The sequence below is a fragment of the Drosophila navojoa genome, chromosome 5 (genome assembly GCF_054131105.1).
Source record: "Drosophila navojoa isolate 15081-1374.11 chromosome 5, UAZ_NAV_1.0, whole genome shotgun sequence".
Classification (NCBI taxonomy): domain Eukaryota; kingdom Metazoa; phylum Arthropoda; class Insecta; order Diptera; family Drosophilidae; genus Drosophila; species Drosophila navojoa.
The window spans coordinates 10,367,423-10,394,950 of NC_142893.1; the positions used below are offsets into that span (position 1 = coordinate 10,367,423).

The 27,528-nt window shown below is 43.4% G+C and overlaps 7 protein-coding genes across 11 annotated transcripts; 4 read left to right on the forward strand and 3 right to left on the reverse strand.

The window, feature by feature from the left end:
- Positions 1-40: 40 nt before the first annotated feature.
- az2 (zinc finger protein az2) lies at positions 41-2,188 on the forward strand. The gene is made up of 4 exons (XM_018104720.3): positions 41-508; positions 569-652; positions 728-1,090; positions 1,150-2,188. Exons 1-4 carry the CDS (start codon positions 176-178, stop codon positions 2,170-2,172), a joined length of 1,803 nt encoding a protein of 600 aa, XP_017960209.1. The 5' UTR covers positions 41-175; the 3' UTR covers positions 2,173-2,188.
- mEFTu2 (mitochondrial translation elongation factor Tu 2) lies at positions 2,185-4,005 on the forward strand. The gene is made up of 3 exons (XM_018104725.3): positions 2,185-2,775; positions 2,829-3,594; positions 3,653-4,005. The coding sequence occupies exons 1-3, from the start codon at positions 2,356-2,358 to the stop codon at positions 3,850-3,852; spliced, it is 1,386 nt and encodes a 461-aa protein (XP_017960214.1). The 5' UTR covers positions 2,185-2,355; the 3' UTR covers positions 3,853-4,005.
- A 392-nt stretch (positions 4,006-4,397) lies between these two features.
- didum (dilute class unconventional myosin) lies at positions 4,398-12,503 on the reverse strand. 2 transcript variants are annotated; one of them, XM_018104707.3, is made up of 17 exons: positions 12,022-12,503; positions 10,536-11,349; positions 10,229-10,467; positions 9,679-10,167; positions 9,522-9,615; positions 9,236-9,465; positions 9,031-9,054; positions 8,825-8,938; positions 7,865-8,751; positions 7,262-7,809; positions 7,066-7,201; positions 6,827-6,924; positions 6,013-6,718; positions 5,822-5,953; positions 5,236-5,755; positions 4,947-5,171; positions 4,398-4,887 (listed from the first exon to the last, which is right to left on the reverse strand). In XM_018104707.3, exons 1-17 carry the CDS (start codon positions 12,049-12,051, stop codon positions 4,750-4,752), a joined length of 5,424 nt encoding a protein of 1,807 aa, XP_017960196.1. In that variant the 5' UTR covers positions 12,052-12,503; the 3' UTR covers positions 4,398-4,749. The 2 variants fall into 2 exon arrangements, with proteins under 2 accessions (XP_017960196.1, XP_017960197.1); XM_018104708.3 differs by lacking the exon at positions 9,031-9,054.
- Positions 12,504-12,760: 257 nt separating this feature from the next.
- dpa (disc proliferation abnormal) lies at positions 12,761-15,956 on the forward strand. Its single transcript, XM_018104713.3, has 7 exons — positions 12,761-12,984; positions 13,049-13,359; positions 13,422-14,341; positions 14,408-14,779; positions 14,837-15,203; positions 15,261-15,713; positions 15,774-15,956. The coding sequence occupies exons 1-7, from the start codon at positions 12,912-12,914 to the stop codon at positions 15,867-15,869; spliced, it is 2,592 nt and encodes an 863-aa protein (XP_017960202.1). The 5' UTR covers positions 12,761-12,911; the 3' UTR covers positions 15,870-15,956.
- Positions 15,957-16,101: 145 nt separating this feature from the next.
- LOC108653848 (oxysterol-binding protein-related protein 9) lies at positions 16,102-27,499 on the forward strand. Of its 3 annotated transcripts, XM_018104715.3 has the most exons (15): positions 16,102-16,548; positions 18,369-18,497; positions 19,691-19,912; positions 19,986-20,063; positions 21,668-21,959; positions 22,570-22,693; positions 23,855-24,262; positions 24,326-24,477; positions 24,543-24,644; positions 24,709-24,883; positions 24,947-25,082; positions 25,145-25,231; positions 25,697-25,818; positions 25,912-26,017; positions 26,080-27,499. In XM_018104715.3, the coding sequence occupies exons 1-15, from the start codon at positions 16,426-16,428 to the stop codon at positions 26,164-26,166; spliced, it is 2,343 nt and encodes a 780-aa protein (XP_017960204.1). In that variant the 5' UTR covers positions 16,102-16,425; the 3' UTR covers positions 26,167-27,499. The 3 variants fall into 3 exon arrangements, with proteins under 3 accessions (XP_017960204.1, XP_089117456.1, XP_017960206.1); XM_089261330.1 differs by lacking the exons at positions 16,102-16,548; positions 18,369-18,497; positions 19,691-19,912; positions 19,986-20,063 and adding an exon at positions 21,379-21,552 and having other exon boundaries at positions 26,080-27,411; XM_018104717.3 differs by lacking the exons at positions 16,102-16,548; positions 18,369-18,497; positions 19,691-19,912; ... (1 more) ...; positions 21,668-21,959; positions 22,570-22,693 and adding an exon at positions 23,173-23,534 and having other exon boundaries at positions 26,080-27,411.
- LOC108653856 (very long chain fatty acid elongase 1) lies at positions 16,205-18,175 on the reverse strand. 2 transcript variants are annotated; one of them, XM_089261331.1, is made up of 6 exons: positions 18,014-18,175; positions 17,852-17,948; positions 17,576-17,669; positions 17,254-17,503; positions 16,792-17,176; positions 16,205-16,761 (listed from the first exon to the last, which is right to left on the reverse strand). In XM_089261331.1, the coding sequence occupies exons 1-5, from the start codon at positions 18,024-18,026 to the stop codon at positions 16,812-16,814; spliced, it is 819 nt and encodes a 272-aa protein (XP_089117457.1). In that variant the 5' UTR covers positions 18,027-18,175; the 3' UTR covers positions 16,205-16,761; positions 16,792-16,811. The 2 variants fall into 2 exon arrangements, with proteins under 2 accessions (XP_089117457.1, XP_017960217.1); XM_018104728.3 differs by lacking the exon at positions 16,205-16,761 and having other exon boundaries at positions 16,779-17,176.
- On the reverse strand, positions 19,293-21,228 carry LOC108653854 (uncharacterized). Its single transcript, XM_018104726.3, has one exon. It carries the CDS (start codon positions 21,163-21,165, stop codon positions 20,086-20,088), a length of 1,080 nt encoding a protein of 359 aa, XP_017960215.1. The 5' UTR covers positions 21,166-21,228; the 3' UTR covers positions 19,293-20,085.
- Positions 27,500-27,528: the final 29 nt, after the last annotated feature.

Below are 27,528 nucleotides of genomic sequence, written 5' to 3' on the forward strand. Positions count from 1 at the left end.
TAATCAGCACGTTTTGCGCGCCAAAGTTTTAGGTGTAATTTTCCAACACTACTAAGCAGCTGATAATTGTATCGATATCACATTGAATGATAATGAATTATCTGAAGCTGCGGCACATAAGCTATGTTTATAATTATGTGTATTAACTAAAAGACTGCAAGGAAATGTACTCAAAATGGTTATTTGTGGAACAGTATTAGTGCGCAATAATTACGACGATTTCTTTCTAAGCTGTGCGTATTGTAAAAGAGACTGCGATGTTGAAGTGAGCCTGGAGAAATGGCAAGAATTTGTCTATCATGTACGAAATGTACACAAAGAGGAACAATATGAAGACAAGGCGTCCTGGGACAGCTCTCAAGAGCTCAAATTGGAGCCAATGCATATTGAAAGTGAAGATGAGGTTGATAATAAAGATTGTTTAGCAGAAGCAGCTTTCGTGGATCTTCCGAATGTATCAAGCGACAGAGAACAGGACGACGATAGCGAATATGATTTTGAAGAAGAGGTAAGAAATTGATATTGGGATAATCTCTATTATTAACAAGTTTTTAATTCTTTGCCTTAGATAGGAGACGAATCTCCGACGGATGCTGATGTCCACAAGCCCGAAGAAGAGTTCAGCAAAAAGAGTTTTACGCCAATAGTCAAAGTAAATACTTTTATTATATTCCTTGAGAAAAACTCAACGATTTAAAGAAGTTCTGTTCTCCATATATACATTTAGTTCAACCCGACATTTTATCGCCGCAATCCACGAATTACGCAATTCATTGAGCTCTACAAGGCTCATCCGTGTCTCTGGGATCCCAAACATGCCTCTTTCAAGGATAAGACAAAACGTTCAGCCGCCTACGCCACATTAATTGATCAGTTGAAAACAAATATAAATGTGCATTTAACCAACTACAAGCTCAAGAAATGTATAGCCAGCCTGCACAGCCAGTACGCGACGATAAGTCGTCAGAAGCGTACCAAGAAATTAACAAAATTACCTTTGTATTATTACGAAATGTATAGTTTCCTAGGGAAACGCTGTGATGTGGAAGAGCCGGAAAGTGACGACGAAAGTGGAGATAATAAAATAAAGGTAAATACGACCATTTTACTTCCATTTTTATTCAATTTCTCATTATGGTCTCTTTATAGTTGGTGTTTACCGAAACAAACGCGCTGACAACACAGTTTATAGCGCTCTATTCCAAGTTTCCACAGCTGTACGACCCGACGCACAAGGACTTTGCCAATTTAAGTGAACGCAAATCAGCCTATATGTCAATGACTGATCTGCTTGCCATCGAGATACCCTTGGGCGTCATTACACACTATGATGTTTACGATAGTGTGCTGCATTTACGGCAATGGTACTCCCGCAGAATCAAAGGACTGACGGAGACCCAGACAATCGGCCTGTTGAAGGCCGAGAAACGATATATTGACACATGCAAGGGCTTTCTGAGAACGAAAACATTCCGCCAACAAATACCCTGTGACGTCTGCCAGACCAGCTTTAGCACGGATCACGCTCTGCAGGCGCATCAGTATAGAGCACATAAGATCGGCGAAGGTGGCTGGTTCAAGTGCACCTTCTGTGAGAATCATTTCGAGCGCCGCTGCCACTTACAGCAGCACAACCAGCGTGTGCACATGGGCAAAACGTTCAGCTGCAGCATGTGCGAGCGCAGCTTTGCCTTCGCCAGCCAATTGAGCAGCCATATGCGTACCCACGACGAGACACACGTAGCCAAGCCGTTTGTCTGTGAATTTTGTGGCAAATCGTTCAAGCAGAAGATCCAAATGAGCAACCATGTGACAGCTGTGCATACCAAAATACGGGCATTCAAGTGCAGCATGTGCCCCAAGGATTTTTTGACTAAACGTGATCTCAAGGACCACATAAAGGCGCATCTGAATATTCGCGATAAGGTGTGTGAAATATGCCAGAAAGCATTCACAAATGCAAACGCATTGGTCAAGCATCGTCACATCCACAAGGAGAAGACTTTGCAGTGCACTCTATGCAATACGAAATTTGCAGAGCGCGTCAGTCTGGGAGTGCATATGAAGCGTACGCATAAAATCATACGAAATAGTTCAACAGTTGCGGAGTCAACGGACGCCGCATCGTACTCAAACACATTCCCACAAACAGAAGATATTTCAAATAAATAGACATTTACAAAATTTACTCGTATCGACAAAATTTCTTGCAACAAAATTTCCGTTTTAAACTTTAGGTCATTTTACAACACTGAGAGCTGGTAATCGCTAACGAAAACAGCTGTTTTTGTTTTGATTGGACACTGCGGCGTGTTAGCTCTTTGCAAACGGTTACGTGCATTGGTGTTTCTGACAATGAGACGTGTTTTGCTTAAGCTTTGCAGGCAATACGAAGCAGCCGCTCTGCACAGGCTGCACGGTGCTTTAACTCCTCCTTGCAATGGCCGCAACACCAGCAGAATATGCGCTAGTTCACGTTCGTTTACGACAAATATTCAGGACAAGCCAAAAGTGGACCCCAATCGGCGGGAGCGACCACACTGCAATGTGGGCACCATCGGGCATGTCGATCATGGCAAGACAACGCTTACGGCGGCAATAACCAAAATTCAGTCGAGAAAAGGCTTGGCTGATTACATGTCGTATGACCAAATCGATCGGGCGCCTGAGGAAAAAGCTCGCGGCATAACCATAAATGCCTGTCACATTGGCTATGCGACCGCAGAACGCACCTACGCACACACGGACTGTCCGGGCCATGCTGATTACATAAAGGTTAGTCAGACTGCTCACGAATTATTATTGCTTTCTAACTGAATGTCTTGCAGAACATGATTTCTGGTGCATCGCAAATGGACGGAGCTATTTTAGTGGTGGCCGCCACTGATGGACAAATGCCACAGACTCGGGAACATTTGTTGCTGGCAAAGCAAGTGGGCATAGAGCGTATTGTGGTGTTCATCAACAAGGCGGATCTAGTTGACAACGAGGTGCTGGAATTGGTAGAGATTGAAATGCGTGAAATGCTGTCGGACTTTGGCTTCGATGGCGTCAATAGTCCAGTGATATGTGGCTCGGCGTTGCTAGCGTTGCGTGACGATGTGTCCCCGTTTGGTGTGCCAGCAATCGAGAAGCTGCTAGCGCACTGCGACTCGTATATACCAACGCCCACGCGGGATACCCAAGCACCCTTTATTTTACCCATCGATAACGCATTTACGGTGCCAGGACGCGGAACTGTGGTCGTGGGAACTATTAAGCGCGGCACCATAGCCCGAAACGCGGACGCCGATCTTCTTGGCTTCAGCCAGAATTTGAAGACCAGCGTTAGTGATATACAAATATTCCGCAAGAGCGTGCCTCAGGCACTGGCCGGCGATAATGTGGGTGCCCTATTGCGGGGCATTAAAATTTCATCTGTGGAACGAGGCATGCTGCTCTGCGCAACTGGCTCGGAGGATATATCCAATCACTTTGAGGGCTCCATGTACCTGCTCTCACGTGCCGAAGGCGGACGCAGCAAGCCCATGTTATCCAAGTATATACAGCAGCTGTTCAGTATGACATGGAATCAGCCAGCTCGCATTGATATAAGTAAGTTGCCGAGTTGAATTATTATTAAAATATTATTACTAACCGAAACCCCCTTCAGTTCCACAGGAGTCAATGCTGATGCCCGGCGAGCATGGCCAGGTGCGTGTCACACTGCTGCGCAAGATGGTTATGACACCCGGCCAGCCCTTCACCATACGCGAAAACGGAGCCACTGTGGCAACGGGCATGATAACTAACCGATTGCCCTCCCTCGACCTGCCCAAGAATAAACTGTCCAAGGCACCTGTTATTTGCTAATAGCTTTTATTGACGGATACATGTGTAAATCGCCTTTGTACAATTCTCGGGTATAATTTCATTGTACATGTGTATGTTTATATATAAATATTTATATATAACATCAAATAAAGGATTTATCATATAACATTTCAAGCAAATGCCAACAGTAAATATTGTTTTCGTTTCTTTTTCAGTTTGATTCAGCCAAGTTTCATTTAGGGCACACGCTAATACAATAAGTTAAAGATCAGAAACAAAAAATAATATGAGAATACATAAATCGAATACAGCATCGTTACAATTATAGCGCTCTACATATGTGTATATAGTTATATGTATATATATATATATATATAGATTCTTATTATCTTAACACTTACAAGTCTGTATTGCAATCGATTAAGGCAACAAATCGGCCGTTGTATACATACGATTCTATAACATTTCTACGATTAAGTACATTTGCTATACATAAATATATAGTTATTATATATATAAATATATTTATATATCTCTCTTTCAGATTTATAATGTAAGGTACAAGGTTATTTAATTATTGCAACTTAGGAATGATATTTTCTCTTTAATGGAGTTGAACTCCAACCACATGATGAACATACATTTAATTTTCTTATAATTTCATTGGTTGAGAACCCTTAACAAATGTCCAATGTCTGCATAAATAAGTTTACAAAATTGGCAAAAAGTAGTAGTCTGGCGGTCTGACGGGGAAAGCAATAGAATGTAAAAGGGTATCGTTTGGACTTTAGACTAAACAGGAACTACATAGTATGCACTTTTGCATGCTGACTACACTTAATTACGACTCATATATAATATAATACAAAACAAGATGAATTCACGTCAAAATGGCAAACGAGCGTTATTTGTTTCACACGGACTTCCGTAGTAAATTTATATTTTCGTGAGGAATTCATCGAGATTTAAATGTGGAGGCAACTCGATCTCCTCCAATTTGATGTCGCTGTACTTGAACATCACCTTAAACGGATGTATGAAGTTCTGGTCCATTGTGAATTCATCGCTCTTGGGCTGCAAATGAGACTGCATCAAAGCACGTAATACATTAAAGTTATTTCTCGGCTTCTTACCATTTTGCGAGCATTTAATTTCTGTGCCAGCTTATCCAGAAACACGTTTGTTATTTCGCTTTCATAATCATCCAGTTTGTATGACTTCATGACCTTCAGCACCTGGGCGGTATTCAGCGATGTACACAGGTCGCATATGGTTTGTACATCCTCCTCGCTCTTGCGCGACTGTAGCAACTGAGAGACTTGATTCAATGGGGCCAATGGAGCGAGCACCTCATTCGACTGCAGACAGAAGAGAGATGCAGATGAGAGATTATAGATATGGAGATAACTAGTAGCCACTCACCATCTTCTTGTCGCGCACCCAATCCTCAATGCAGCCCAAATTATATCGTATTATCATGCCAGTCTCCCACATACAAATGTCGCCGCGCAGCATTAGGCAATTGAGCGCAACGGCACAGACGAAATAGAGAAGCTGACTGAAGATCTGCTCAGCATATATGCTGTCCAGTCCGAAGTGCTGGAATTGCTTGTAGAAGTGCTCCAGTTGGCCAATTAGCTGCTTCCAAGCAGGCACATTTCCATGATCCGGCGACGAAGCATCCGCACTGCGATTGCGCATTCCATGCGGATGTCGGGTGCGCTGAATCTCATCGTTGTTCAATATGGCTGGAACAATTTTGGGATCTAGCAAACTCTGTATCTGCATGACAAGTGCTTGATATAGATTCACAATCAAGTCGAGAATAACGCGCCGATATTCGAAGAGATTAAAATTCTTCAACTGTTGCTGATTCTGTTTCTCCGTATTAAACTTGACGTATTCCTCAACATCGCCGTATTGCTTCAGCAGATTAAGGAGTCTATGTAAATGGATAGACAGACTTGTTAAATTGCTGTTAGACAACCAATAAGAGCAGATATCTTACGTTATGGAGTTCACCAGCCAAATTACGCGGTTCTCAATGGGATGAGGAGTTCTATGCATTTTCTTGATTTGCATTACAAATTTACTCAATAGCTCGCGCACATCGTCATCGGCATTGGTCAGGTCGGTATAGCTGCAAATGGATAAGGATTAGCGCATCGAGCAGATTGATTTAAATTTTCACCACTTTACCGAATGCACATAAAGATCAGATAAGCAGGAAAGCCTGGTAGAAGGCCAACAACAGTTCGAGGCGTTAGGCTGCTAAGCAGACGCTGCAATATCTTGTCCAGATCGCTGTTGTGGAACTTCATCAGGCCGAGCGGATTTTGAGACTTCTGCTTGGTCACATTGGCGCCAACATCGTTGCTGTTGTTATTCGCCGCCTTGTTGCGACTCATTTCCTCCTCCAGCTGATTCTCCAGCTTGCCGCCGTCCTGCCTGTAGGCCTTTAGCTTGGCATTGGCCAGCTTCAGCTCGTCCTGCACGAGCAGATATTGTGATATGGCCTTCTTCAACTCCATCCGCAAATAGCGATCGTTCTGCTTCAGTGTTTCTATATTGTCCTCATCAGATTCGTCCATGCTCTTGAATAGCACCTCTTGCAATTCATCCTTCTCGTTATTCAGGCGCTCAATGGTCTGAGTCATTTCCATTAATTTGCTATTGTGTTCCTCTGTTATGGCTTTCAGCTCTGATTCCAATTGCCTGTTCACTAGCTTTTGTGAGTGGAACGCCTCCATCAGCTCGTGCACATTGCTGGCATCGGTGCCACGCAGCTGCAGGCTCTCTGGCTCGATGGAGCGCAATGTTTGGCTCTGCTGCAGCAGCACAGCCTTTAATTGGATGCACTCCTCGCGTCGCCTACGTACTTCCTCTTGGAGGGCAGCATGTTGGGCTATAAACACATATGGTAAGAGATGGAAAAGAGAGAGAGAGGGTAGGGGAAAGGGGATTGAATTGAATATAGCAAATGGAACGCAATTGGAATGTTTTCGAATGTTACCATTCAGCTCGTTGATCTCAACACCGTGTTTAATGCTCGTGCGCAGCTGATCGTAGTCGCTGCGTAGCTTCTCATTTTCTACCTCAAGCTCGGACACGCTATGATGGCAAGTGTGTGGCAACAATATACATAATATACATAATTTGTAATTAGACTAAAGCTGACTATATAGTCGCATGTGTGTGTGTGTGTGTGTGTGTTGTATGTTTTACAAAGGGCTCGATATGTGCGCTACTTACCGGAATGAATCCTCAGTGGGCTTATTACGGCTCGCCAACTTAACATACTGCTCCTGCAAGCTTCTGTGCTTCTGCTTCTCCTCCTCGAGTATCGAGCGCAACTTGACCACGATGCTGGTATTGTCCAAGAAAGAGTCTGCATGAAATAGAACCTCAATTATTATCATTGTCTTAGGACTATAACAACCGGCCGTACCGTTCTTATTCCTCAAGTCTGGGTATCTGCTATTTATTTCGAGCGTATTTTTGGCAGAGCCATAGCCAATATCGTCCTCGTTCTGGCTGGAGGCATTGCTGGCGGTGCGCGTGTGATGCATGTTGAAGGCAGCGATGCCATTATGCTGTTGCTGAAAGTGACTGAGCTCCTCCTTCAGCAAATAGTTCTCGTTCTCGATCACCTCCTTGTCCTTGATGGCACGCTGATAGGCTTCGTTCAGCTCCTTGTTGTCTATCTCGGTGAGCATGCGCTCCTCATGCTCGCGCTGATTGCCCGCGGCATTCTTCGCCATTTCTATCATGGAGTCCACTTGCTTGCGCAGCTCTCTGTTCTCATTGCACCAGATCTGCTTCTGCTGGTTCCACTCCTCCTGCGAGTGACCGTTCTCCTCCAGCAGCTGCATTTTCTCATCGCGCTCCGATTCCAATTGCTTGTTCAGCGCCTCGATTAGCTTATCCTTATCCAAACAAGCTGCCTTAATATTCTTGAACTCATGCTCCAAGTTCTTCTTCATCTCCAGTTTCATTCTGCAAAGATCAGGAATTTAGAGTAAGTGCTATATAAAGGCGATGGTGAACAAACTTTAGGACGCTTATCTCGCTGGTCTTGTGCTTGAGCGCACTGTTGTCCCGATTGAGTTCGTCGATGCGCTGCTGCATGGATATGATCTTGTTCTCCAATCCCATGTACTTGTTCTCCATGTGGGAGATGGTCTTTGCCTCCGCCTTCATGCGCTTGAACTGGCGACGTGCCAAGAATCGTCTCACAGCAGACTGGCAAATGATGATGCTACGACGGCGTTTCTGATAGGCGCGACGTGCCAACACGCCACGGACGAACCGCTGGATCTGCACAGCTCGGTAGTAATCCCGCATGGCATAGAATCGATTGCGTGCCAGCATGCCCCTGGCATACTGCTGAATGCCGGCAACCGAGTGGCAGAGTCGCAGATAGCGACGGCGGCACAGCCAGCCACGTGCGTACTTCGATAATATCAGAGCTGCGCGCGCCTCTCTCAATTTCTGGGCACGCATGCGCGCCATGTAGCCACGTGCATGACGCTGTATGCCGAAGATGATTTTTTGCAGTCTGACATAGCGGCGTCGCTTAATGAAACGTCGCACCACCGACTGCACCGTGGTGATGTATTTCTTGCGTAGATTAGCGCGCACCTGCTCCAAGTAGGCCACCTGTCCGGCTCTGAAGAAGATCTGCGTATTGCCAAAGCGATATTTGTCCTCGTCCTGAATCCATTTGAGCACAATATTGCGGCACGATTGCTTCATATCATTCTTATCGATTTGACTGCGATGCGCCAGCAGCTGATAGCGCATATAGAAATCAGGATAAAGCCAGCGAGATGGAAATCCAGCTGCCGAAATGCGAACAGTTTCTAAAACGCCGCAGGCGCGCAGCTGCTGTATGATCTTGGCCGTCTCCCACTTAAAGGCGATCTTGTCATCATTTGGCTGCAAGAGTACAAAAAGTGTTTAAGAAGTAGTTGATATATATATATATATACATATATGGATATACACGTACCTTAATGCAGCGCACATAATGCGGCGTTGTGGCATGTAAAGTTGAGATTAGCGAGGTGAGACTCTCCTGGAACTGTGAGCCCACAGTTTTCTTATGCTGCTTAGATGACACGACCTAGACAAAGAAATTAGCATTAATCACAATTCGTAATCTAGTATAGGAGACATATATGAAGTAAAATTTGTATATAAGACAGAAACACTAACTCTTCGACGCGTCTCGTTGAGTTGCTGCTGGCCCAGTTTAGCAATACAGTGGACAGTGGACAATGGACATTGGTCATAGAACAGTGAACAGTGGTTGATGGATAACAAGCGTGTGGAAATACAAATGAGCAATACGATTATTACAATAAGCTTAGGCATTACAAATTTCGTTGACTGTGCGTGATTTAGTGGCTGAGTCACGCACCTGTTTTCGGTTAGCACTAATTACGACACGTCCGCCCAAGGTGGTGGCCATCTTGTTGGCATCCGTGCCGAGTGTGTCCACCTCCTCGAGTATCATCACTTGCTTGCACAGCTGCATGTTGGACTGCGCCAGCACATTTGTCAGCTCCTTGGACACCGTATCGCGATTCTTCTCCAGAAATCCGTTCACATCATACTCAACCGTATCCGAGAAGTGTTTGATAAAGAAACCTAAGGTATATGAGAGATAGATTAAGGCCCATTAAACGTGCTGCTGCAGCGCTCACTTGTGGTGCCAAAGCGTGGTTTCTCAAAATGTGGAAATTTGTTGCACTTATCCACCAGTTTACCCGCCCAGCTCTCATCTGACCCCTTCGGCATCTGCAAGGAAACAAATGAAATATAAAGTGTATACGCAAGGCGTACAAAATGTGAAGTATTTACTCTACACTCCTCGTCGAGCAGATCGAGCACACCCAGGCGCGTTTCAATGAGATCAATGCAGGGCTGATTGTCATAGAAGTCGATCATGGTCCAGGTAATACCCTCCTTGAGGTACTCCTCCTGTTCTAGCTTAAAGACATGCTGGTTGAATTGCTGCTGGAGCTTTTCGTTCGCATAGTTTATGCAAAACTGTTCAAACGAGTTCACTTCGAACGTTTCGAAGCCGTAGATATCGAGGACGCCAATGAAGCTGCACTGTTTGCTACCGTTATGCAAGCTCTTATTCAGCACATTGACAATGTACTGAAACAGCTTCGCGTATATGTGCTTGGCCAGCGCATCGCGCGCCGCCATCGCCATCTCTTTGTTGTTCGGTATCAGCACATATTCATTGGCTGACTCTATCTTACGCATCAATAGCCAGCGACGCAAATCCTCAGCATTTATTTTTAATAGATCGCCAGTTACTTGCAAATGCAAATCGTTTTGCTGCAATCGTTCAGAGAGATGATTAACAATGGCACTCGACTTAAGTGCTTCTGCCACTCACAAATATATCACAAGAATCAGAGTCCTCCACATCGCTGCCCTCCATGTATTTCTTGGACACCTCAATGTTGCCCAAATGCAGGATGCCAGCTAAGATCTTCACGATATCGGCTATTTGTTGTATAGAGAAGCCCAAGACGGTCATTGCCTGGACGGTTTCGTTGAACTGGTCCGCATCCGAGATACGCTCAATGTCCGGTGAGCCGCCCATGTTCAAGAACTGATAGTTATCCTGATGATCTGCAGGATTACAGAATATATATGTAGCAATGGGACGAAACTTTGTAGAATTAGGTTAGTAGGCTTACCCAGCACCAGTTCTGGATATTTGGCACGCGCCGCACATAGCTGATAGAAAATATGGTAATTGCGCTCGCCCTGCGCCTGATACACCACACGAGACTTCTCCAGCAGATAGGTGTGCACGGTGGCCCCCTGGAGGTACATGACGCCCATCTGATTGGTGAACAGCAATTTGGTGAATTTGCCGAAACGGGAGCTATTGTCGTTGCGTGTAGTCTTGGCATTGCCAAAGGCCTCCATGATCGGTGAAGATGCCAGCACCTTGCGCTCGACCTGAGTCTCCGATTCCGAGCCCCCAACGGCGGCGAAGTAGCGCATCGCGTATTTCGCCGAGACCGTCTTGCCGGCACCCGATTCGCCGCTGACAATGATGCTCAGATTACAATTCTCACGCTCCAGCTTGGTGTAGGCCTCCTCTGCCAGCGCAAAGATGTGTGGCTCCAGGTCGCCCATGGCATGTCCGCGATAGGCGCGGATGATATTGGGTCCGTACAGCGGTAAATCCGCATATGGATTAATGGCCACCAAAATAATGCCGCAATAGGTATAAATGATCTGACGTTCACAGAAGCGTACACGTAGATTGTATAGCACGCCGGGCTCATGCAGATACGATAAGGTGGTCAAGTCATTTTGGCCCACCAGAATGGCTGGATTCCGCAGCGGAGGTAAATTGCTGCCATCCGGTTTTAGTTTGATCTCCTTCAAAGCACCCGATTCGGTTTGAATTTTCAGAATGGTGTCACCTTTGTGATAGCTCTCCTCCAACGAGGCGCTCTCCCACACCTGTTCCGCATGGGGTATCCAAATTTTGGAGCCCTAAACAAGAGAGAGAGAGAGGAAGAGAGCGTAAAGAGAAAAAGTCAGAAGGAGAGTCATAAATCAAAACATTGAACATGACCTGCCACAAATTTGCAACGATTACTCAATGCCACGCAGCTTGAGCAACCTAAAGCCATGGCTCGAATTCTGCCCCCGTAGGTCTCCCCACATTACTCGAGCGCTCACACACACACACACACACACACATACACAGACGCACAGTCATACCCACATACCCTCTCAACTGTGATTGAAGCTCATGCTTCACACGAATATGACGCGCTTATCAGCGCGAAAGTTTTACTCTTCTTTTTTTTTTTGTGTTTGTGATAAGCAAGTGATTCATTTCGAAACATATTTTCGACTCCGAAAATGCAACATGACATCAATTAGGGTTGACCTGTAAGAAACTTGCAAGAAACGAATAGGAAATGCAAAAGCGAAATGAAATGGGCGCACACACAAACATACACACACACACACAGCACACATGCATACATCGCACGTTGTTATTGTTATTATGTATGCGTTTTTATAAGCCTCCCATTCTTAACACTGTGAGGCTAGCCGACGACGACACCAACAACGGCGACGGCGACGGCAACGACAACAGCGCGCAATTGCCAACAATGCACTTGTGGGGCATCAATATAATGTGTAAATCAGTACCTTTGCGTATAGCATCTCCTCGCTTGACATGATTGCAGCAGCAGCAGCACCAGCAACGGCAGCCGCAGTGTCGTGTTGTCCAAGGGCCTATGTACAGCTTCGCCGGGCACTCAATACTCTATTTCGTCGTACCGCCCAACTTCCACGGTGAACGAGGCAATTGAAATGTGCATAAAGCCCGTTAGTACTGTCTTCTCAATTCCAATTTGGGTTAAGCAAATTTGTTCTCTTTTTTTCTTTTTTTTTTTGTAAATTTATTTGTTTTCCTTTACTGTCTATTAATTTCCTAAGTTTTTTTTTTTTTGTTTCTGGGGTTTTCTTATTAATTTCACCTTTAGAGTTATTGATACATTGTCTTTGAAATCAAAAAAAAAATTTTTTGTTTTAGTAGTGGCCGGATTTTTTGAAATTTTGCTACATTGGTAATTTAGAAGACACTGCTAACAATAAACACTGCTCGCCCTGGTCCCGTCTCTAAACTAAGTCTGACTGACGTAGAATGTTGTGTTGCCAAAAAGGGCAGGGTTGCCACATGGCCCCACTGTTCTGGCCAAGTTAACAATGTTAGAAAAGATTTATTTGTGTTATGGGCGGACTCCCCATAAGTTTGAAATGGCCATACGAAAATGCTATAGTCAATTTCCTTACTATTTTCATCGCGATTATTCGAATTGGAGTTTTTCGCGGCAAGTGCCAGGTGTACGTCTTACAGCACTGCTTACTACCCCACTGACATTTACCAACACTACGCACACGCGTCTCAGCTGCAACTGTCAACATTTCCCGCGCAAATCCACAGCGCGTTCCTTCATAAACAAGATCGTGAAGTGCTGCTATTTGTTGTGGAATACTTGGAGAACTTGGCCCGAAATAATTAAAGTAATTTGAAAATGTCAAGTCCAGCTCAATCGCCCAATGTCAGGTCTGGCACACCAAAGCAAGGAGCGCGCACGCCCACACGAGGTGAGTTTTGAGTGCACATTTGAAATTACATTAATTAACTATACATATGTATGTGTATGCATAGGCATTGCTGCCCAGGATGTAGATACACCCATGCGCATGGGCCCTGGCCGTGTGCCCGGCAGAGCATCGGACAACATTAGTCTGCCCCCCACATCGCCGGCCAATATTAGCTTGCCCGCTACGAGTCCGGCTCGAGGCTTGGGCGGCATGAGTGAGATTGACTTGAGCTCTCCGCTAAACTATGGCACGCCCAGCTCCATGGGCTCTATTCGTACACCACGCTCCGGTATACGCGGCACTCCGTTGCGTGCGCGTCCAGATATACGGACGGACAAGCGCATACGCCAAGTGGCCATTGGAGGCACATCGGGTGTAAGAATCTTTATATTTTGAAATATTACAAATAGAATATACTATAGCCCGTACTTTTACAGCTGGAACCCATAGCCGAAAAGGGGTCAGAGACCGATCCGGTGTCGGAGTCCTCTTCAGCTCCTCAGCTAGTTGTCTGGGGCACCAATGTGGTTATCAGTCAATGCAAGTCCAAGTTCAAATCATTTATTATGCGCTTCATCGATCCAAGTGCAGAGCAGGATGAGATTTCGGAAAATATAGATGTTAATCAGCCATTGTACCTGCAAAAGCTGGAGGAGATTCACACGTTGGAGGAGCCCTATCTGAATCTGAATTGCGCACATCTGAAGACATTTGATGTGGACTTGTACCGCCAGTTGATATGCTATCCACAGGAAGTGATTCCTGGCTTTGATATGGCCATAAATGAGATGTTCTTTGAACAATATCCGGCCGCTGAGCTAGAGCATCAGATTCAAGTGCGACCCTTCAATGCGGATAAGACGCGTAATATGCGCTCTCTGAATCCGGAAGACATGGACCAATTGATTAGTATTAGTGGCATGGTCATTCGCTCGTCTAACGTAATACCCGAAATGCGTGAAGCGTTCTTCATGTGCAACATATGCTCCTTCTGCACCACCGTCGAGGTGGATCGTGGTCGCATTGCCCAGCCAACGCTCTGCACCAATTGCAACACCAATCACTGCTTCCGCATCATCCACAATCGCAGCGAGTTCACAGACAAACAGCTTATCAAGTTGCAGGAATCTCCCGACGATATGGCAGCTGGCCAGACGCCACACAATGTCCTGCTATATGCCCACAACGATCTGGTAGACAAAGTGCAGGCGGGTGATCGTGTCACAGTCACTGGCATCTATCGTGCCACGCCCCTAAGAGGCAATGGTCAGAATGTGAAGAGTGTGTACAAGACGCACGTCGATGTGGTTCATTTCCGTAAGGTCGATAACAAGCGTCTGTACGAAGAGGAGGAAGGGTGAGTAGTTACAATGTCTTTGTCATTACAGAAATTGTTATTAACAATCACTCGTTCCCCAAACAGCAAGGATCATATATTCCCACCCGAACGTGTGGAACTGCTGCAATTGCTGTCGAAGAAGCCCGATATCTATGATCGCTTGGCCCGCGCTATTGCGCCCTCCATCTATGAGAATGATGACATTAAGAAGGGAATACTCTTGCAGCTCTTTGGCGGCACCAAGAAGAAGCACTCGACACTTGGCCGCCAGAACTTTAGGTCGGAAATTCATTTGCTGCTCTGCGGTGATCCAGGCACATCCAAGTCACAAATGTTGCAGTACGTCTACAATCTGGTGCCGCGCTCGCAGTATACATCGGGACGCGGCTCCTCAGCTGTGGGCTTAACTGCCTATGTCACCAAGGATCCGGAGACACGTCAACTTGTGTTGCAAACGTAGGTGATCCGCACTCCCCAACTAATGTATCGACTAAGGGTTTCCTGTATTTCTAGTGGAGCTCTTGTGCTGGCTGACAACGGCGTTTGCTGCATAGATGAGTTCGATAAGATGAACGATTCAACGCGCAGTGTCCTGCATGAGGTGATGGAGCAGCAGACCTTGAGCATCGCCAAAGCTGGCATCATTTGTCAATTGAATGCAAGAACGTCAATATTGGCTGCCGCAAATCCCGCCGAGTCGCAGTGGAATAAACGTAAAAATATCATTGACAATGTCCAATTGCCGCACACCTTGCTCTCGCGGTTCGATTTGATTTTCCTGGTACTGGACCCTCAAGATGAGATCTTTGACAAACGTCTGGCGAGTCATTTGGTCTCTCTGTACTATGTGACCCGTCACGAGGAGGAAGACACTATGTTTGTAAGTATGCAGAGACTTCAGACCTTCAAGAGCTTCTCTTAATAACTTTTCTTGTAGGATATGAGCGTGTTGCGTGACTACATTGCCTATGCTCGGGAGCATCTCTCTCCCACTCTCTCGGATGAGGCACAACAGCGTCTGATCCAGGCGTATGTAGATATGCGCAAGGTGGGCGCTGGACGTGGTCAGATCTCAGCTTATCCTCGCCAGCTGGAGAGCTTGATTCGTCTGTCCGAGGCGCATGCCAAGGTTCGGCTAAGCAATTCGGTGGAGCTGCAGGATGTGGAGGAGGCTTGGCGCCTGCATCGCGAGGCACTTAAACAATCGGCCACGGATCCGCTATCAGGCAAAATCGATGTGGGCATCCTAACCACCGGCTTGTCTACGGCAGCTCGCAAGAAACGCGCCGATTTGGTGGCTGCCATCAAGGAAAATCTTAAGAAGAAGGGTAAAGTGCCAACTGTGCCCTACCAGAAACTATTCAAGGAGATCAAGGAGGGATCTCAAATTGTAAGTTTCTTATGATAGTACGTTTAATAACTTACTAATTGAAATTCACTTTCATTTTAGATGATTACACGTGAACAGTTTGAGGATGCTCTGAAAGAAGTTCAAGATGAAGGAGCCATAGTTGTTATGGGCAAGAACACCATTAGAATTTGTTAATTTCATTACAGCACATGCAAAGAAAAACTCATTCATTCCTAGTTTTAAGCCAAAAGTTTATAAATAAAGGTCATGTTTTAAAATATATATTTGAATTTATCGACGGTTAACTTATCGTTAATTTATCGAGAATTTTCTTGTGCGCGCCGATTGTAAGCAAGTGAAAACAGTGTTACTGCATTTCGGTATATAAAAATACCAATATAATATGCTTACGTTGGCAACTCTTTTTTTAGATTACCTCACTCGCTCTATTGAGCGAGACAACAAGCGAACCATTAATAAGCAGGCACAATCACGGCATAACAATAAATGCTTTGTTTTTCCAAGCCCTGCTACGAGCGTAGTAAAGTTTGGATTGTACGAGCGAGTAGGAGGATAGTTGCGTCACCAGGCAGAGACACCAGCACCTATCCCACTCACACACCGCTCAAACGGCAGCCCGGGAGATCAGCTGACAACGGCGGCAGAGGCTGAGGCAGTGGCAGTGGAAGTGGAAATCAAATTGGCATCAGCATTCAGTATTAGGTGAAACTGCAGCTCCAACATATAAAACATGGCATCCACCTCATCTGGCACACTGGAGGGCACGCTGAGCAAATGGACAAACGTAATGAAAGGATGGCAATATCGCTTCTTCGTTTTGGACGAGAATGCGGGCCTGCTCTCCTACTATACGGTAAGTGATCATCACTGCTCAGTTGACAAGTGATGGAAATATTTGTCATGTTTATCTACTTAAATTGGTGCTGCGTTAATTGTTATCTTATCTGGCAGTCAGTCACAAATAAGAGCTTCGCCTCCCTCAACCCAATTGTCGTCAATTAATCAAATTTCAAAATTCACACACATGTGCGAGTGTGTGTGTGTGTGTGTATTTGTCGGTTTGGCTGTACATATATACGTATATATAGATATATAGACATATGGATGTATATACACTTATTGTAATTTCACCTCAGCTGCTTCAGCTGCAGCAGCAACAACGGCAACAGCGATAGAACTTTTTCTACGCTTGGAGCTCTGGTAGGACTTGCGATAGAAGTCGTAGAATCCATAGAACATGAGCCCAATAACGAATATGAAATACATGAAGATAGCCTTCTCCACGCCGCAATTCAACGATACCAATATGGCATGTATTAAGATCAGTATGAATTGCGCCATCTGCAGAACCGTTATTGACTTCTTAACGGGCATCAGAGCACGCACCGTACGCTTATCGGCCACGGCGGCGACCAGATAATAGGTATACATAATGATGTGGACATTGGAATTGAGCAGAATGGGAAACAGCGCATCGCAGCCTGCAAGAATGCAACCAAAATAGAATCAAAGTCGGCAAATAGCTCCTTCGAGAGGTATCAATAATTTGGGTACGCACCATTTTTACGATTATGATTGATCAGCATATAGATGAGCGTGACGGTGCTGATATGGTGGAAGACATGCAGCTTGGTCACTTGGTTCTGTTTCTGGCGCATTACGAATATAACCGTCTCAATGAGCTCCGACAGCTTTAGCCAGAAGAGGAAGTAGGCCAGGCGGAAATGACGAGCCATCCGTTCGGGCGTCTCCTCCACAACGCTGCATCTCCAAAAGTACAGAATCGTATACTCCGTTATGTGCAGAATCTGGCGATAGTATCGAATGTTTAACATATATTCAGAGATGATAACTATGAAAGATCTTCAATGTGGACCCACCTCGTAGACAACGAATATGCACGATACAACCTGAACAATATTATGCACTATAATCAATTTTTTCAGTTCATACGGTTTTCGAAAGAGCATAAAACTTGAAAGTGTAAAATACAAAATTCGATTACAGTTGTACAGTTTCAGGGCGTAACATATTCCGCAATAGGTCAATTCGACTTGAATTCAAAGTTTAGAGTCCGCTTTGCATAAATTATTTTGTCCATCGCATTCGAAATTCTAGTTCTAAATGCACAAAACTTGGATACTTTCGATACTCACGTGGGTCCCAGATAGGTCACGACAAACAAATATAATCCCAGGACACTCAGCATAAACCAAGGCGTGGCCATTATAGCAGGATGCTGGACATCATATGCTTTGATAAAAAATTGTATATAATTCTCAAATGGAACTTTGTTTCAAATGCAATCAAACTCTCACTGGGCTTATCCATTTTGAACTGTATTCCGTGTGCCGTATCCTTAAATATATATTTATATATATAAATATATGTATGTACGAATGTAGACTAATCGAGCCGATTAGCGCTGGGAATGTTCACGTCCCGACTTATCACTGATGTGTGGGCATTTGTTAATTGATTCTTTTGGTTTTGAGCACCTTAGCGACGCGTCAAACTGAATTAATTTATACAATTAAACTCATTTTGCATTCCACCGTTACGCTGGCCTATGCGAGCGTCACACACCGTCACAGACCCTTTCAAATGCGTAGTATCTATATAGTATATATGTTTATATATTTTATACATATGTATCTTTCTTTCCAATTACAGTCCAAGGAGAAAATGATGAAGGGCGTGCGTCGCGGTTGCGTTAGGCTCAAGGATGCCCTCATTGGCATCGATGATCAGGAGGATAATACATTTACCATAACTGTCGATCACAAGACCTTCCATTTTCAGGTATGTGTATTAATCATATGCTAATCAAATGATTTACAATTCAGTTATTAAGTATGGGTTATTTTATTTATTACATGTACAGCTAAGAACTGTCTCACTGTACAAAAAAAAAATATATAAGCAATTTAAGTATGCAAAAATATTTAAATTTGTCTATACAGAACTATTGCTCAATTGACTTCAAGCTATTTACTTACCTTATATATAATATATTTGTTATATACTGGACATTTGAACTGTCGCTGTCTAATTGTTGATTGTTTATATGTACACATGTACATCTATATTTAATGAAATTCCATTAAATTATTTAATTTACTTTGCTTTTGATCAGCTTTGCTGGGTGGACGAAAGTAAAGCTAGTACAACAAACAAATACAGAGTATTCTTATTATATAATACATTTATAATAACATTATATGTCCACACATATATATGTATATCAATATAATTAGTTATGTCAATGTATGTCCGAAATATTCTTATAATATGAATATGTCGTAGCTTATACACAAATAATTTTTGGACGGCGCCTTCCTCCTCGATTCTCACAAATTCAAGTAGGGACCAGAGTCTTTTTCTTTTTATCTATTTTTTTTCACGGAGGCCGAGGAGAGTTCAGTATGGAGAGCAATAGTTGAGAGAGGGGAGAATTGTTGGTTGGACGGCTGGAGAAGAGGACTAGGCGGCAGGGAAGGAGAAATAATAATACATACATATATTTATGCTTTCTCTAGTATTACTCAAAATAGGACATTCTACTCTTTTAAACGCGCTCCCTCTCTACATATCATATACATATATATGTGTGTATATATTTATATGAGAGTAGATTTAATATAGTTTATATATATATATACGATAGCGACACGCTTAAGCCTAATACGCCTTTATTAAATGGGCACTAAACTTTTGAACTCTCAAGAGCTACACACACACAGAGCCTCATACACTGACCCGCCCACACAGGGCTCACATAGGAGTGCACACAATCTGAACCACTTACTCCCACACATTGTCAAGTCTATATTTCTTAAGTATTTTCACTGATTTTGTTTCTTTGCTTGTGTCTCCCTTTTCCCTTTGGCGCTGCTGCTCCACCTTTTTTTGTAACGATAAAACTTATTGGCAAACGAAACGAACGGCCAACTATCGCACCACCCAACCGCCCAATCGAACTGAATGGCATGCAGGCGCGGCACGCCGACGAGCGTGAGCAGTGGGTGCGACGTCTGGAGGACACAATACGACGGCACGCGAATCGTTCGCGTCTGTGGGACAGCCAGAGCGCCTTCTACATTGCCGGCGGCTACACGAAGGAGTCGAGTGGCAAACGGGCCAATCACTTGGAGCTGGTCGGTCGCCGCGTCGCCGAAGCGGATGCCTACCTGCAGTTGATGATAGAGCAAACCAATGTGAGTGGCGGTCAATTGAAATATATGAAATTTGACTTTTATGTAATCAAAATCTCAAATAAATCCTCAACAGTCGCTGAACAAACGCATCGCTGAGCTGAACGACGCCACGGAGCAGGCCAAGTGCAAGGCGCTACAGGATAACGCAAGTGTGAGTAGAATGCAGTCTTTGGTCAACAGATCGGGCTCCAGTTGGGGCTAAGTTGCTTGAGGTCAATCTCCAGATGCAGCTCGTCACGAAAGTTATTCGATATCTTTTGAATCTCGCTGAACGATAGACGCCAATAGTTGGCACCCACCGGCATAAAGGGACTCGTGTCTCCAGTGATTTGCACCTGGCAGACGGCCAGCTGGGTCTTTGCCTGGATGGCTACATCTCGACCATAGAGTTTCAGGCTGGCACGCAGATCCACCTGCAGATCGTGTGTCGTCGCTAGCCAAATGACAAACACCTGATCTTCGGCATTAGCTGGAGGCAAGGTGCAACGTGCGAGTGGCTTGTCCTGCAAGACAGTCTTCGGAGCCGTCAAGCAGATGAGCACCACAATCGGCACGTTGCTGGCCAGATGAGCTTGCTCCTGCGGTAAAAACGAATCGTACATGTCGCCAGCTGATTTCCACAAATCGAGCGGCTTCTCCTCCATCCATGGGCCAATATAGGCGAGCAGCCCAATCACATGATTCTGCTGAAATTTGCAGCATCGACTGTCAAAGGACAGTATCACACGCTTTCCCTTGCACACCTTGTGGCAGCGCTGCGAAGCGGAAGTTTCCTCGTTGTGATCGCAGAAGTAGTGCAGCAGCAGCAGATGACTGTCGACCTGCGTGTGGCAGTAGTCAAAGAGACACGGTGTGGACTCGCAGTTGATGACCAGCTGATCCTGATCTGGCTGCAGTTTGTCCTTCTGCTGGCAGCCCGTTAACTCCATCGGCTGTTCACTAGAAACCATACCATCCGCTTTCTGTTTATGTATTATTAGATCCATCATTTCTAAGCTCGATGGCAGCTCCTCAATGGCATTGACATCGAGCCAGCATAGAAGCTCCGATTGGCGCGTATGCAGTGTGTTCATTTCCAGGCGCAGCTCCTGCATTTCGGCACGTAAATCCCGTAGGTCCTTATCGAATCGAAGCCTCGCGCCTTGAACCTCGTCCACTTTATTCAAGCAGGCACGGCGCATTTTATAGTTCTCGAAATTGTGGCGAATCTCATCGATGGAATGCTCCATGGGGTCAATCAGTTCGTCATCCATTTAGCCAAAAAAAAAAAAGTATCTAATTAGTCTTCTGTATAAATATTCAGTGTTAACAGTATGTTAGACGTTTCCTACAATGTGGATTCAAGCAAAAGTTGTTTGTTTTGTTTTTAAATTGAAATTTGAATTTAGTCAAGAGTTTGATGAATTATTGATTTTCAATGCAAGTTCAGGGTTAGGCCCGAGAAGGGCTCGTATTATTAGATATGCATGAGGGGTATGGGAATATTCGCCAACTTGTGCCAGCTGCTGCCACAAAGCAGCTGCTCATTTCTTTGGCAAACTTCGAGGCAAACTGTATTCGGAACAGAGCGAATCAGTGGTCAGGGGAATAGAGTGGGACAGGCGCTGGCTCAGTCCATCCGGCATTGTTATTTAATCGAGGTCTTGACATCTTTTGTTGCTGTATTTATTTTAAACCGCTCTCTCTCTCTCTCTCTCTCTCTCTCTCTCTCTCTCTCTCTCTCTGTCTCTTTTGTTTATTTATTGCATTTTGCAGGCCATGTTGGATCATATCAAACACTCAATTGTTAGTCTACAAATTGCCAAAAATATGGCGCACCCCGTCAATGGCATTTACAATGGCCCCACAGTTGCAAAAAACACGGCGGGCATTATGATGGCATCGTCGGGCAGCGGCGGCGGCGGTGGAGGTGACGGCGGCGGCGGCGGCAGCAGCAGCAGCGGTGGCAGCGGTGGCAGCGGCATCGGCGACAAGCCAAACGAGGCCCATTTGTCGCTCAAGAACGAGCTGGCCGGCGACGATGAGGATGATTCAGCAACGGAAAACGGTAAATGTCATCCCAGTGCATATTATTTTTTTTATGGTCTCATTTGCGCTGTATGTTGTTTTGGTTTTAATTTGACTATTTACACTTGAAATTGCCATAGGGTATATTAGATATCTCAAGCGATTGGCGATTGTCTTATCTCTTTGTATATGCATGTGTATATGTATGTACATATGTACATTTATAACTGCTTGATAAGCCTTTTGTATTCAAGCGAGCTCTTGTTTATCATTTGAATTATAAACAAATGTGCACACAGATAATAACAAATACTTATATTTGTGTTATTTAATGAGTATATCATTATTGCAGATTTTCTTTCTTTCTATAGAATATAATCTGTTAATACAAGTCAACTTAATTATAGGGTATTTTGACTTCTGTCATATCAGAATATTCGATATGTATGAGAAGCTTGTAAACAAAATATGGCATTTCATGATTCAGGGTCACATTCACACACACAATGCATGCCGACATATAAAAGTTGGCATTTGTGTGCATGTGCCCCAAGAGGGCTGCTTATGAGTTTTGGTAATCGATGAATTGGCAATTAGAATTCGAGTGAAATGCATTTGATTAATAGATATTCATATTTGAATCATTACAGCGACCACAGCGCCTTTGGGACTGGTCGTGCCTGAGACCTCGTATTCGAGCAGTGAAGGTGAAGAAGACTTTTACGATGCCTACGATGATCCGTTCACTAGCCTGGGCAACTCACCAATTGGCTGGTAAGTGTACATGTGTGTGTGTGTGTGTGTGTGTAAACTAAACAAACGGCTATTAGCCAGTGTTGCCATGTGAACAGATGCCGGTTATCTCAATGCGTAAAACCGCATTTAAATGTACACATATAAAAACATAAATATGTATGTGTGTGTGCTTGCTTATACTTATTTAAATGCCCGACTTTATGTTTTTTAGTCGGTATTTGAAATTGCGCACGCGCAATGCAACTGCAGCACAGGTATCACACAAACTCATTTACATATGTATGCATGCACGTGTGTGTTAGTATTTAAGTTGGTCAGTCGCCTGTGAAGCATTTATGCAGTACTGCAAGTAGCAACGTCAGCCGATTTGGCAACGCCAACACGTCACAGCTGACACATTGTTGTTGTTGCCGTCGTCGTTGTTGTCGTCGTCCCCAGTTCAACTCAACTAAGCTCTGGCCTCCGGGGTACGTCGTGCAATTTACGATTTCGTCCTGTCAGTTTGTAGTTGCGTTCGTTGCTGACTGTTGACTGTTCGCCTTTGCTCATTGTTTCTGTTTGTTTTTTTGGTTTCATTTAATATGGCGAAATGCTCATAGGTTCTGCTTTGATTTATGTTTCTGTGTGACTGTGTGATTGTGTGTGGGTGTAAATGTGTAAATGAATTTCCTTGTGTGCTTGTGTATGTATATGTGTGTTGAAGCTGTTTAATTTGTTGCGCTCAGCTGACGCCGCAAAGTATGCAAAACAAAAGTTTGCTCTCGCCATATTAAAGACTTGAATGCACCTTAAACTGAGTTCGCAACCGCATCGCCAGAGTTGCCATGTTTAAGAAGTGGGTACGACGTGTGAGCCTAAGGTAAGCACCACTTGCAAATCTATTTGTGTGCGCGTGTGTGTATGTGAATGCCTATGAGAGAGTGTGTAAATGTGTCCATTCGTCCATCTGTTTTGTAAATTGTAAATGAGCCAAGGCACGTACTGAGAGGAAGTACGACAAAGAGAGAGAGAGAGAGAGAGAGAGAGAGAGAGAATGATTGAGTGTAGCAGAGGGAGAAAGGACCAAGGCTGACATCATTTAATGATTTAAATCTGGGCAATTCATAAGTTATGCATGTAACGTTCAGTTGGTCCACATCCTTAGCAGAATACTAATCAACAAGTCTTTAATTAACTCAGCACCACTACGCGTGGCTTTGTGGAGACGTCGCCCACGCACGATAAACCGCAGGACAGCTATGGTGGTGGCGTCGATGTAGCCGGAACAACAGCGCCAAAACCCAGCTCGTCAGCTACAGCAATAAAAACAAAGACAGTAGCCGAAGTAGATGAGACCGGTTCGAGCAAAGTGCCCAGCTCTCGGTCATCGAGCTATGACAATGGCATCGACTATGATGCTCTGTACGAGGAGGAGGAGGAGATGGACCTCAGCATGGAGGCGCACGGCTCAATGATAACGCATCTGTTGTCCCAGGTGAAGATTGGCATGGATCTCACGAAGGTGGTGCTGCCAACATTCATTTTGGAGCGTCGTTCTTTACTCGAAATGTATGCCGACTATTTTGCCCATCCCGATTTGTTTCTCAAGTAAGTTGAATTAGCCTACTTTATATCGATATTTGTATTTATATGTATATACATCTCTTCTAGAATCTCGGAACTGGATGACCCACGTGATCGCATTGTCCAGGTTTGCCGTTGGTATTTGAGCGCTTATCATGCGGGCCGTAAGAGCGCGGTGGCCAAAAAGCCCTATAACCCCATACTGGGCGAAGTATTTCAGTGCCATTGGGATATTCCAGGTAGTCAAATGAAAGTCGAAAATGTTGCTATGTCTTAATATTAATTTTGTTTGGCTTTACTGCAGGTGAAACCCAAAATGAACCGGAAGTGAAGGATGGTCCTGTGCCTTGGTGTCGACGGGATCAGCTAACTTTCTTAGCCGAGCAGGTGTCTCATCATCCGCCAAGTGGGTGACATTTGATAATGTAGCACATTCAACTCCAATTAATTTTCGCCTGTATTCAATACAGTTTCAGCCTTTTATGCCGAGCATTATAATAAGAAGATAACATTTACTGCTCACGTCTGGACAAAATCAAAATTTCTGGGCCTATCCATTGGGGTGCACAATATCGGTGAGGGTGTCGTTACCCTGGTGGATCGCAGCGAGGAGTACATTGTAACGTTCCCCAATGGTTATGGCAGGTATGATATAAGAAAGTCTCTAACGGATAATAAATAATCTATATATTTATTGACATCTATTAGGTCTATTTTAACTGTGCCTTGGATTGAGCTGGGCGGCTCAGTTGAAATCAAATGCCCACAAACGGGCTACTATGCCAATGTAGAATTTCTTACAAAGCCCTTCTATGGCGGCAAGCGTAACAAAGTTACCGCCGAGGTGGGTTAATAATAATAAGTAATTATATAATATATATATTAATATATTCTTTAACTCTTTAGATATATTCGCCCAATGACAAAAAGCCATTTGTTTCGATTGCTGGCGAGTGGAGTGGCCTAATGGAGGCCAAGTGGCACGATAAGAATGTAAGTTGCAACACGCATGCTGCAAACAAACCTAAGCTATTATATTGCATATGTAGAGTTGTATATTAACTTATCAATGTTGAAAACGTATTTGTTTAATCCCTTTCTGTGACAATGCGCCCAAAACGCTGCAAGAAACAACCCTACGCGTTGGCAGCTACATCTATCTATCTATCTACACCTTTATCTAAACATCTGTATCTATATCTAAATGTCTACCTATCCTCTCTACCCAATTAACCTGCTCCAATTTACTTTTTGCGATACTTGTACTTTTCTCTTAAATAGTTTGGGACCACATTTTCTGTGTGTATTTACTTTGTTTATCTAGAAAATTAAACCAATACACTTAACTCTGCCTGCCCACGTTTTCCATTCCCACTTGGTCTAATTGTTGTGTAGATGTGCCCGTGTATTTTTGTTACTCCAAATGCTTAAATCCACCGTGCATCTTTAATTTTCTAGAAAACTGAAGTATTCGTCGACGTAAATCGCATACCCATATTTAAGAAACAAGTTCGACCAATCGTTGAGCAGGATGAATATGAATCGCGACGTGTTTGGAAGGAAGTGACTGCGGGACTCAAGTAAAATTCATGATTCTATATAATTAATAAGCTGCATTTTATATAAATTGACCTTTATCCTTATAAATTTTAATAATATTCCATTTAAAATAGATTCAATGACATCGAGCGCGCGACAAACGCCAAATTCGTCGTGGAGCAGCAGCAGCGCGATCAAGCAAAGGTTCGCAAGGAATACGACTTGGCTTGGGAACACAAAGTAAACTAAATTAAATATAGGTTATATATATATCAATATTAAATACTGATCTTCATTTGCAGCACTTTAAGCCTGTGGGCGATAACTGGATATATACAAAGCCGCTGAGTCAGCGGATGTATTTGCAGGAAAAGGAGGCCAAAAGATAATGCACGAATGCGCAGCAGCTGAAGCAAAACGTAGCAAAGGCCAACAGCAATGTTTATACACATACACACACATATATCAGTATATATATATATATATATATGTATAGATATATGTGATTCATATCAAGTTTAAGAAGCCTCGACTATTGTATAATTTCCACAAGTGCGCAAATCCCAGACACAAAAACACTGACGATGATACAACGTAACATATGCAGGAAACTTAATGTTTTACAGTATAATGAACTATGAGATATGTGCTAAGCGTTAGGCGTTAAGCGATAAGAAACAACCATCTAGTGTCCGTTTAATGATTGTAAATAGTTTATACATACCTACATACAAAACACTTCGAAAGTGAGGAAGCAAACGCCAAGTTTAAGTAGACGGTTAACGGAACAACAAACAATATTTGAACGACACAACGTACGATGTTTATTTAGGTGCATACAATGGTTGAAATTTAATGAATCTAATATAAACTGCAATAACTAATTAATTATACAGAGCAAACACTTTAATAGAATAGTCTCTATGCAAAAAAAAAAAAAACACATACTCGTATAAAACAACATATTATTAATAATAACATATGTACTAGCGTGTTTCAAAGGCAATCGCAGTAAACTGCAAAACAAAGAACACCTAAAAACAAAATACCTTTTACAATATAAAAGTAACATACACACACACACGACACATAATGCGATATGTATTTAAAAGAAGTGAAAAACTGTTGTAGATTACCGAAAAGAAAAAATATTAGAGACTTAAGCATAGAAATTCTATTTTTTAAATAAAAGACTCTAATAGATGAAAATACAATACAAGAGATATCTAATAGATACATACTATTAATAATTAATTCCTGTTTTCAAAACTTTAAAGCATACTGCACAATTGATTTTGTCAAATAAAACAATTAAAAATAACTTAAGTATTATATATTCAAAGCATTTTCCATTTTCGGTTTTGTTTATTTCATTGTCACAATAATAAAGATGAAAGCTTTACTTATACAACAATCACACCCGACAGCAAGAAATCCAACGAATTGCCTGTAAAAAAGCAAAGTAAAATATCAATTTATTGTATTTAATCAATAGTTAGCATATAATTTAGTTGGCATTTGCCAGCAATGCAACAATCACACGGCAAAGCAATTTTTTTCTTTGTAAACTACCGAATACTCTCACGCAAAGTTAACGCAAAATGAAACGAATAAAGAATATTACGCTTTTAAAACTGTTGAAAATAATCTATTATACAAAACTATATAGAATATCCAATGCGCAGACATCCTCGTAAATAAATGAATATATGAAAAAAAAAATTATATTGAAATCTAATTACGAATGAAAG